Genomic DNA, 12,299 nt, shown 5'->3' with positions numbered 1-12,299 from the left:
TGTCAAAAAGTGAAGTGAAAACAAACATGTTATCAGGCTCCGACAGCTTCTAAGATATGTTTCAGTAATGATCTACATGATTTGTGTATTTAAACACTGAAACTTTTGTACTGAGACTAGCACTTGTAATGAACTTGTATTGAAAACAGCACCCACCTCGGTAGGACAATCAACATACTGCCTCTCTGGTATAGCATGTTGGCAACAGTACAATATTATCACACAGTAATAATTTATACAAAAGTTCATTATTAATTATTACCCCTATAGGATTCATATAGAAATATAGGAAATACAGATATAAAATATTAGTTTCACAATGACAGTAATACAGTACAACCAGAAATTATTGATATAATTTTTTTAAATTTTCACTCAGTACTCACGTATTAAATGTAAATATTAGCAGAACACAACTCCAGATTCAAAGACAGGTGAACAGTTAGTATTTTGTCAAGTCACCATGGGCAGCAATGCAGGCTTCAGTTCGGCGGGGCATACTACTGATCAAAGAAGTTAGATAGTCGTGGTCCATGCTGTCCCAATATCGGACCACCTCTTCTTTCATTTCAGCAATATTTGTCAGATTTTTCTTATTGACACTTTCCTTCATAAGTCCCCAAACATTTTCTATTGGATTTAGGTCAAGGCTATAGCTTGGCCAATCTAATAATGTCATATTTTGGGTCCGAAACCAGGCCTGTGAATGCTTTGAACGATGTTTTGGGTCATTGTCCTGCTGGAAAATCAAAAATTGAGTTAAGTTTTCTAAACTCCGTCGTTTGTTTTTAGAAACAAAAATACCAAGCCACCTCCTGTCACCCACAGTCAATTTTCTGGGCCTACCTGCGCCTCCCTGGTGCTCAAGGCTATATCCATTTGCAATATTTTTCAAAACACAATAAACAGTGGACAAAGGGATGCCTGTTCTACTTGAAATCACTTTAGCTGATCTGATGTCCTTGCTATAATACTCTCAAATCAACTTCCTCTTCTCTAAATCATCCACCATTTCTGGTGTCCCCCGCCGTGATGTTGCATGAATATTGCTAAAAGTGGCGTAAAACCAAACTCAGTCAGTCAGTCAGTCTAAATCATCCATACTGAGGATCACTGAAAATGTCGTCTGCTAGAAAGTAAACAAAGGGGGATAACTCTTCACAAACTAATGAAAAAGGATTAACGGAGTTGTCTCTCTTGAATGAAACCAAGCACTTGATAGCTGGTCAAGGTTGTTTATACTAGAAATCCAATTAAACATATTCCTAAAATTCTCAATAATTTCTGGTCATACTATATCTTAGAGAAAGACACCAGTGTAAGTACTGGTATTAAAGAAGTATAGTTATGACTTCATCGTTTAAAGATGTTTCTAGATAAATCCTAGCAAGGACTCATCTCCAAGACACATTTTTCAGTAAGACAAAGTTATGTCTACATTGTTCAATAAATTGCATTGATTCATTTCATAATGTAGACATTGTTCAATGTCTTCACTTATAGTAGACTAACATTCAGCAAATACTTCAATTTAGGCTCATTAAGATTTAGTCCAGTGTAAGTAGTACTAAACACGTTCACAAGATTCATGAAAACTGACTAATTTGCCGATCAAAACTGTTGTCATGAAACATCTAAATCATTTTTGTCAGATTTGTTGTTTTTGTGTGGTCGGTTTGTTGTTTAGCATAGAATTCAATATTGTCCCCAACCTTGGAGTGAAATGTTTTGCCGGCATAAATGTATTGTGTCTACCATTTTCTTTCCTGTTACTCTGAAAACAGGAATTAACACTTGAAAAAAATCTTAATCTTGTTGAACACTGTTGCATTGGGCAAAAAACCACGAAATACTAAATTTAGCACACCTGCTTTAAATAGTCATGTTTTTCTTGAGGGGGCTGGAAAAAGTGCCCACAATACTCTTGAAATATTAGAATATTTATCAGAGAAAAGCTTAAAAAGAAATCTAGTCATAGACATTTACGACATTGGACAAACTAGTGGACACTAATTATCAGGAAATATAATCAGTCTGAATCTAGGATTTGATCCTTGACCTGTCCCAGCTGCAAACAGACATACATTTGTGTGTGAGAGAAAGATTGTGGGAGGTTACCATAGCTGATAGCAGATGGAGATGGTAACACATCTTCCAGGTAGTTATGGGGGAGGTGGGGTAGCCCAGTGGTTAAGCTGTTGGCTCCTCACGCCAAAGACCCAGGTTTGATTCCACACATGGGTACAAAGTGTGAAGCCCATTTCTGGTGAAGTGCCATGATATTGCTGGAATATTGCTAAAAGCGTCGTAAAAGCATACTCACTCACTCACTGTAGTTATGACAACGCAATGGAGATATAATACACTGGATGGCCAAGGAACACAACTCTTCAATATTACACCATGCGTTAACCTGTTTGAGTGGCATTTAGAAGTTGGTGTGATGAACAACGAGGAGAGTTCTATGGATATTACAACTTCTTTAATATAATATGAGCGACGTTTCGGCGTAGCTACTTATTTTGCTTGATAACGGTGTTAGTAGCTACACCAAAACGTCACTCATATTATATTAAAGAAGTTGTATATCCATAGAACTCTCCTCGTTGTACACCATGCGTTGTTATAACATGTCATGTATATGTCCAAATGTTACTATTGTGTGGCTTGTTGGGTTAGAGCTGCTAAGTACAACATGGCCCTGCTAGTGCTGGACAGACCCAGACTGGAGAGTCAGGGTAAAAGTGATGTCTAATTGCATCATTCTGTACACTTGTTGCCCAGCCCTGGTACTGCTGGAACCATGTTGGGGAGACATTCCAGAATGCCAGACTTAGGTTAAAAGTGATACATGAGCATCTTTATGAAACCATTGTGTGTTATCACCAGTATTCGTGTTTTCTTTATCATGATATTGTGGAAAGTGTTTAAACTGTGAACAGTTCAAAGAGACTTTTGTGGTCATCATCATCATCATCATCATCATCAGGATCAAGGAATAGTTCTAGGACTTCTTAAGCTGGAGTTGGAAAGGACTGTTTTTCAAACCCAGTTGAGCACAGCTCAAGCTTCAGTTAGTAAGACGAAAAGACGGTAAAATATGAAATATTTGCAATGAAACTAATTGTCTGTTTTGCTTTTCTTGTAGGTCTGATGCAGAATTATGACAGAACGTTACAAACATGATAATCAGGAAACAGGAGTGTTCAAAACAAACATGTCTGGCGTTCCAACCGATCATGTGTCCAAGGTATCACAGTTTGCTCAGTCACAACACAACCAAAGGCGTTTCCTGCACACCACTTCTGGACACCAACGTTCCACTACTTCTGGACACCAGCCTCCAGCAACCTCTGGACACCAGACTGCAGTAGCCTCTGAATGTCATCCCAGCACAACCTCAAGTGAGTACAGGTTATACAGGGCTGACGTCCCTGATGCAAGTGGTGTAGTTCTATCCAACTCACCTATGACACAGGTCATAGATGCTGCAGGCAGCAGTGGAAGAAGAATCCTAGAAATGGAAGACCTATTTCACTCCCAAGATGTCTCAGCATCCCATTTGATTCCTTCCTCCAATCATGTGGTTCATCCTTGTACAACAGTGACTTCTGATACATATTCGCCTAAGATCAGGACTAGCCACAGCCCTCAGAAGCTCCATACCTCCACCATTATGAGTGTGCCTACGTACCCTCCATCTCAAACTAATCATCACAAGGCATTCCAAGAAGAAAGGGAGTCTACGTGTAATTCACTTTTCATTCCTTTTGGACGAGTGCCTGGTGATACCACAATGACCAAATCCTTTGACCATTTTTCTGGTCAACTGCCTTATGACAACGCACAAGGATCAGAAATGGATACAATTCACCAAGCACAATCTGGCGACACCACTATATCAACACCAGATCAGTTGGGACAAAGGTTTGTGATGCCGCCCTATTCTCGGTCTAACCCCAGGGCATCCAGGCTACATCAAACATCTGTGACAGTTTCTCCTTCCCGCAAGCTGTTTGGGGAACCCAGTGAGGTGCCTTCACCAGGTGAGGTTATTCCCAGCAGTGATGGTTCTTGTCGGTCACTTGCCCAGGGATCAGCTGATACTTTGGCATCTGCAGGACCCAATAGCCAGACACACAGCAGTAAATCCATGGATTTTGAGGTGATAGACTTACGGAATTTGCATGAGGGTGATTTGAATACAGTTATGAGGAGCATGCCAGATTTGGAGAACAGTGCCATCACAGGAAGTTGTGGTTCATCGCCAGCATCTTCATCCACTCCGTCGCCGTTGTCACAACCACTTTGTTTTGACTCTCAGATGGACATCAGAAATACAGAGGGGGAAGTCAGCCACAAGATCAGCAAACAGTCAAGTATATTCAGGACCAAGTACTTTCCAGTTGGAACGACATTAAAACAAACTAACAAATGTTTACACAAGGTTTTACCAAAATTAAAACCTAAGGCGCCAAGTTCCACAGTGTCTTCTTCAGATGGTAGTGAAGCATGTGTCAGTCCACATGCTGGTGGTGAAGTGTTGGATTGTGTTGATAGTGCAGATGGAGCATGCATGAAGAAGGAGTTGTTCTGTCAGGTGTGTGGGGATGTAGCTGCCGGCTTCTACTGTGGGGCTTACATCTGTGAGGCTTGTAAGGTAAGGGTTTCATATATTCCTATATCGCCTGGTCAGGATGTCATATTGTCATGTATCACCTAGTCAGTATGTGATGTTTCTGGTAACAGTTTCCTGATGTGTTCGGGACTGTTTGTTGAGGTAGCCCTGCTTGATTTGACTGAAAGCCAAGTGACTTATGTCTTGTTTACTGTTCGTTGCTAACTTTTGCATTTCAACATCTCTGAACTACTAACTCAATCAGCACAGAAACGTTGCAGACAGAATACCGAGCTGATTTTAAACATGGCGGACACATTTGAATTTATGGCACTATTTACCAGAGGTACTGAAAGTTTATATCGGAGTGAACTGGAGGGACCGATAACAGGTCAGTATGTTTATGAGAGATTACATTGTCGCTGTCGCTGTGTAAGACTATAGCAGCCAATCATGTGAGTGGGGATGCTTCATGTTAGCTTGAATTACAACTCAGTACCATCTTGACCATGTGCTTATTGCAGATATCAAAGTCTTCATACCTGGTAGGATTCTTGCATACGCCTGGGGAATCTTTATGTCCCCCTCAAAGGGAAGCTTTATGTCCCCCTCAAATAACATCAAAGAATGTAATAATATGAGTAAGAGTACCTTCAATTCCTGACATTAAGTGGTTACCATGGAAACTTCAGATCCCGCATAGGAAATCGGCATGTAGAAGATAACTTGAGTATTTGTCTGTGGAATTTGATCATATATCGTGTACATACTCTTAAGTCTTGATCGCAGTTTGGCTGACTTCCATATAAGGTCAAGATTGTTAGAGATTGAATCATGATACACGGTTCAAATTTCCGTGAATTAATGATTGATTCATGAAACATTAAGGTTTTTCAATTGAAAGTACCTCTAAGTAGTTCACTCAGCACCTATCGTGTGTTATTGTCTAACCAGTCAAGCCCTATCATCAGTAGAGGACGTAACGTGTACGCGAGACGGTCCCCCGTTACGCGTACAAGTGACTACCTGAGAGGGGGTCACTCATTCGCGTGACTGCCTGATCACAGACAGGGAAGTTCTGCATGTCACACAAAAACGTGTTTAAAAGTGTTATTTATGAAAATAATGAAACAAAATTTGCTACAGTCGTTAATAGGTGTTCAAGTTATTGATTGACATGAATGAAAACGTGTAAAGAAAACATTAGATAGTCAAATTTTGACAAAAATGTGCAAAATTTAAGCAAAATTTGACAATATTGAACAGCTTAATTTCACCTATGTGCATATTTTTCAGAAACTTACATTTAGTATTTTCTGAAAGCTCATTCATCGCAGATTCAAAGTATATATGCAGCTTTCGAGGCACACCAACGCACACCCGCTTGTTATTGTGTTGAAACATGTTTACTTTCTTAAAACTGCCAACCGCCTCGCCGTAGTAGTGACTGGGGAAGCGAGTCATTTAGGGAGGTAACTGATGCCTGACTAAATTGCTCAGTCAAAACATCCGCCTTGTGACTTGGACTGTCAGAAGCGCACGCACTATATATGGGGATATTTTTATTGTGTTACAACAAAGAGGATATAATAAATTAATACACATTTACTTAATAACATTATTTTTCATAATGGACTATATTATTTGGTGGAAGTATAATCATTGGAAAAAGGACTAAGAGAGGTGGTCACTTCTACTGGTGTAAAACAATGCTCCAAGCGTAAGTTTTCAGTTTGCTGTTATATTAGTCGGTTTTTGACGACAATTTTCACCCATGTGCCAATTTCACAGAAACGTTGATTTTAATATTTTCTGAAAGCTCGCTCAATGGAGATTTACCTCGTGTAAATACTTTTTCATGCACATGAACGCATTATAGGTGTGCCATCGCGTTGAAACATGTCTACTTTCCTCCCACAGCTCGTCATAGACATAGACAAACATATCGCCCTTCGCAGACCCGTTACACGTACGAGAGACGCCTTGCAGAAGCAAGTGCATGACTGTTTGGGAGAGGGTCACTCGTAGGCGTTGACTACCTGTCGATGGACCACATATTTCATCCAGTAGCACACAAATGTCTCTAAGTACAATTTATGAAAAAAAACAAAAAATCAAACCCGAACATACGTTGACATCGAGAAGTGCATACTTCATTGAGCTTTGAAATATAAATTTAATTTCCCAGACATTTTTAAGGAAATTTAGCTAAGTATAAGCAGAAGTAGTCAGTTTTTGACGACAATTTTGACCTATGTGCCAATTTCACAGAAACATGATTTTAATATTTTCTGAAAGCTCATTCAATGGAGATTTGCCTCGTGTAAGTACTTTTCCATGTACACAAACGCACATAGGTGTGCCATCGCGTTGAAACATGTCTACTTTCCTCCCACTGCTCGTCACAGACAAACAAACTGTTCTCACAGATCCGTTACGCGTACGAGAGACGCCTCTCAGAATCACGAGCAAAAGTAATCAGTTTTTGACGACAATTTTGACCTATGTGCCAATTTCACAGAAATATGATTTTAATATTTTCTGAAAGCTTATTCAATGGAGATTTACCCCATGTAAATACTTTTCCATGTACACCTAACGAGCACATATAGTGTGCCATCGCGTTGAAATATGTCTACTTTCCTCCCACTGCTCGTCATAGACAAACAAACTGTCCTCACAGATCCGTTACGCTACGAGAGACGCCTCTCAGAATCACAAGCAAAAGTAGTCAGTTTTTGACGACAATTTTGATGTATGTGCCAATTTCACAGAAATATGATTTTAATATTTTCTGAAAGCTCATTCAATGGAGATTTGCCTCGTGTAAGTACTTTTTAAGGTACACGAACGCACATGGGTGTGCCATCGCGTTGAAACATATCCATTTGAACTGACAGCTCTTCGCGTACAAGAGAGCAAGCATGTGCAAATAGATCACGTGACACAGGCTGACCCGGTGCGCAATATGCTGGCTCAATCAAGTGATACAACAAGTGGTAAGTAAAAATTCAGTGGACTACACTATCTATTTCCTAATGTTTTATATCATTGTCATCATAAACACATTTAGTATAGAAATACATATAACACAACAACAAAAAAGAGACATGTAACAGATGTACGTATATGTGCAATGCATCTACCAAAATAAAGGAGAGAATATACGACATTGTAATTGCTATTTTGATTACACCCTGCCAACAACACTCAAATGATTATTTTATGATGTCACCAAAATTATATTTTCTTCTCTCTGTTGTACGGGATAGGTGTTTGCATAAGCCCGTGGCTTGTTCACCGATCCTCATTTCTTGTATTCCCAAATACAATATGTTTAAACTAAAAGAGAGAAAAGCCGATGACAGTGTTCACAAGGACGCACAGCATCTTCAAATACTCTTCGAAGATTAGTCTCCGAAGTACAAGAATTGCTCCTCCTTACCAAAATATAACACTATATATGCAAAACACAATAACAATATCCATAATATATCGGTTTATAAGTCGTCTATCAGTTGTTTTACAGACAATATTTTGAGTATGTAATCATATCAAACAATTTTACTCTCTTTTTTTCGCTCATGAATATGTAATCTCTTCAATATTTGAGTTGCTGAATTAATCATGAGGGTACCGATCATGGCGATATATCTGACGATGAAGAGATCGTCATTACGTGATCGGTTCAATTGGCGAAAGATGCCATTTCCATGAGCAGATTTTGCCCAGCTCCATGTCAACTGAATATTTGTCACAACTGAATAAACATTTCTGTGTCCTTTCACAGCTTATCCAAACACAAACACGAAATGGAATAATTACCATTTTATTATGTGTTTTTAAGCGATAATATACAATTATAGACTCTTGTAGAGGTCGATATCGGTTTTTATTGACCTGAGTAAAACAATATCGACCGAGCTTGCGAGGTCAATATTGTTTTTCTCAGGTCAATAAAAACCAATATCGACCTCTACAAGAGTCTATAATTGTTTTATTATATAATGAAAGAGAAACGGGTTTTAACATAAACTTTTAATGCACACGCTGTGCCATCTATCCGAGTGATCTGATTGGCTGAAAAGCGGGGGAAACCCCTTCGTACGGGATTCCTTGTCTATTTTTAGTAACCCAAGTCAATATCGTAATTTATCAGAAAACTCAAGTCAATATCGTGTTTTGTAGTCAAACATGTGACGGTCTTTTGACCAATCGTGGTACAGGAAAAATACTACCTATATAATAATAAGATATTACACCACGGACCATAAAAGCACCATATGCAGGAAATTGCACAGTCGCCGTGTCCACCAGACTGTCAGCCGGCTAAGCTGTCTGCAAGCCCATTATATGTATATACCCCGAAATAACGTGCTGTATTGCATCACACCTGTTGCAGGTCTCCAGTCTCCCACCTGTATATTTAGCGATATCCAACTGCAGTCATAAACTATGCCAGACCGCGTTCGGCCTTGTCTTTATTCCGGCTTAGTCATCGCAGGAAAACAGGGTCATGTGTGTGATGGAACGTATTGCGTAATCTAACTGAAATTTAATTGTGTTGCAGTCTGTCAAAATATGTGCGAAGACTAATACAAGTCGCCGTACTGAAGAATTTTAAATATGCATTTTCATAATTATACCAAATACATTCAAACATCCAGTGAAGGGTTTATACATTTTCGTTTTTATAACAAATAATGCAATGCTCACTGGAATAAATATATTTATTCATTCTGCAGATGACTCCAGGCTGTCCAACCCAACATGCAGGACTGTACCCAGGGTTGGTTGTCTTCCACTGTCCATGCTGGCGTCCAGGAACGAAAACCTTTTCTGTTTCACGCAAATACATAGAATATATGTAAATAAAAAAAGTATAAATTTTTACCTGAAGTTCATCTGATAATGTGTGTCGTTAGTTTTGTTTTAGAAAACGTACTTATGCATGTGTATATATTTCCGCGTCTGGCCGAAGTTACCTGTATAGGTACAGGGTAAGTGAAACAACATATTCTTACCTTTAATATACTGTGCACACTGTAGGGGCTGGAGGAATGGGATAGTATCTTCCAGGATGATGCTTGTTAATCAAATCGCCGTCGTCATGATACACATTTCTTTCAAAGATAATGATGATGATAATTTGTAGATTTGATTTAAACAGTATTTTATTTCCACAAAGACATGTAATATACATTAAACATCATAACTTACAAAAGGAAAAAGGATCAGCAAACAGGCTGCATCAGCCTATGTAAATGCTTCTCCTAAAATTTGTAGATTTAACGTGAGCTTACTGACATAATGCGACACAAAGTGCCGATTTCTGAATGCATACATTAGGTACAACTTATTTATGTGCATCATCATTGTCAACTAATCATTTTTCGCGGGCAAAGGGTGGTTATCAGGCCCTGGACCGTGTTTGCAGAGGGAAAAAACATCCTCAACCCGTGATCAGTGAGCCGTTTGAGCGGCTCTCTAGAACCCATAAAACAATTAGCGTCTAATTAGTTTGTTTTCTTCATAACTTCTCTGTGTCATTTTACAAACTGATGTATCACCAACAGAAAAGTGTTATAGACGCATCCCATATCACATCGTATATTCACGGTTCTAAAAAAATATCCATTTTTGAAACTTTGCTTTTAAGGGGTTTTAGCAACAGTCTCATTTGATTGAAACAGTTTGCATAATATTCCATAAATGCTTCTGAAAATGTTATGTTTATCTGTTTATCAATATATCACAAACAAATAATAGTAATTAAAATACACCTGCCTTGTATATGCCGTATATATGTGAACCGTCAATACGATCGATATCGGTTCCAATGACACAGGCCAGGTTTACAAGTCTGTTTTCTATAATCGTCTTGAAAATGAAATAATGCACGCTGATACAAGTGAAGATATTCACAAAGATATGTATCATAGCCTTAATTCACACATAAAAAAACGTTTTGGGATGTGTTTACAAAATCCATGTGCATGCCGATGAAACTGGGCGCTTCCGATAACACCTCACACATGAGGGCTTCAGGCTCCATTTGATTGGCTGAAACAGTGTCGCGCACGCTTGCAGGGTATTCCGTAAAACAGCATACACGGCTAATGCGAGCACAAGCTGACATGTATTCTCAGAGATCCAATATCGACACGTCAACAGCATGAGCTGTCGTCAAAAGTCAAAGAAACGGCTCTGCATTTTGATTTAACACTAACTTTGATTAGCACGAGATGTCAACTAAGACTGACAGTGACTTCTTTTCGATTCAGTTTCGAATACACCATTGAGTCTCTTTACACGCTGTAAAAGCAAAGACAACTTTTACGTTAGTATTGAATTGATAGGTTACTTTTACGATTACAAATACGTGAAAATTAGTGAGGTGAACAGGTAAGATTTCAGAGCTGTGTAATGCGAAATCAAGACACTATGTACAGATCGGGTAGCTGAGACATGCATCATGGGACACCTCCATTAACGCGAGAGGTAATGTTATCGGTATCGGGATTATGAACGCTTATTGACATTTGGCATTTTTGATATATTTTCGGTTAACTGATGTTTTATCTTCAATTCTGTCGCACATAGTCGCAACTCGTTCAACACGATCACACTATACAAACCATTGTCAAACGTTTACTTTGGACAATCTAAACTAGTTTAAATATTAAAAACTATTTAGGAATTGAGATCAGTAATATCATTTTAATCAAAACATCTGAGACTTCTATTCATTTGGATACACGATAACAATAATTTTTTCCGCTTTTCAAAAAGCGAGCCGTGTGCTGTATTTGCAGGTGAAGGTACACAATACGTCACTTCCAGAAAATATGCAAATGACTTTATAGTTGTTTGCAGGATTACTCTTGAAGTAAGTTTTGATTCATGCAAGATGCAATGGCGGTAGAGGTCATATTAGTTTCAAAATGTTCCAGAACTCACTGCAAAGATGAATACTTTAACATTTTTTAAAATTAGCTATGACTTCCACTAAAATAAATCACTTTTTCAAATGCGATTAATTGTTTTTACGTAATTTGCATATGTAAACAACCGACCCTGGGCGTGGTATTTCTTCCTGAGAAACTTGTTTATTCACGACTGTCAAGTAACCACCACGCTTGGTGATTTTACGGGACGCTTTAATCACCCCGCGCCGTGTTTGCACCCAATCGAGTTGGTTCCACGGTGATTGAATTAATAAGGGTCAAACGCTTCAGTTAGTACCGCGGAGCGCACCCGTCTCGCGTACAAGAGACGATTGGCCGTCTCGCGTACACGTTACGTCTCTGACTGATCATGTATTTTCTCAAGCTATAATTGATGTTATCAAACCATGAAGGTTATGACTTATTAAGGCAGCTATTGACGCCTGTAATTCAAGGCTGTACGGCAATTGACATTTGTGAGGCAGAGACCATACACCGGGGGATGGGATTATCATTAACGATCTAGGATTGCAACTGGTATGTTGGACATTTGTGGGGCAGAGACCATATACCGAGGGACAGGATTATCATTATGGATTATCATTAATCGATCTAGGATTGCAAGTGGTATGTTGAACATTTGTGAGGCAGAGACCATACACCGAGGGACAGGATTATCATTAACGATCTAGGATTGCAACTGGTATGTTGGACATTTGTGGGGCAGAGACCAT

The 12,299-nt window shown here is 39.0% G+C and overlaps 1 protein-coding gene across 2 annotated transcripts in view; it reads left to right on the top strand.

Annotated features, from left to right (window-relative positions):
* LOC124279405 (nuclear receptor subfamily 2 group C member 1-like) overlaps nt 1-12,299 on the top strand; it is an 80,426-nt gene that overhangs the window by 41,157 nt on the left and 26,970 nt on the right. For both annotated transcript variants that reach the window (XM_046715224.1, XM_046715225.1), the window contains exon 2: nt 3,149-4,660. In XM_046715224.1, coding sequence (XP_046571180.1) covers nt 3,164-4,660 — 1,497 coding nt within the window. In that variant the 5' untranslated portion in view covers nt 3,149-3,163. The remainder of the gene's footprint in view (nt 1-3,148; nt 4,661-12,299) is intronic.

Source organism: Haliotis rubra, unplaced genomic scaffold (genome assembly GCF_003918875.1).
Source record: "Haliotis rubra isolate DU_JTF1 unplaced genomic scaffold, ASM391887v1 Scf25, whole genome shotgun sequence".
Taxonomy (NCBI): Eukaryota; Metazoa; Mollusca; class Gastropoda; order Lepetellida; family Haliotidae; genus Haliotis; species Haliotis rubra.
This window is presented reverse-complemented; position numbering and strand designations above follow the sequence as displayed.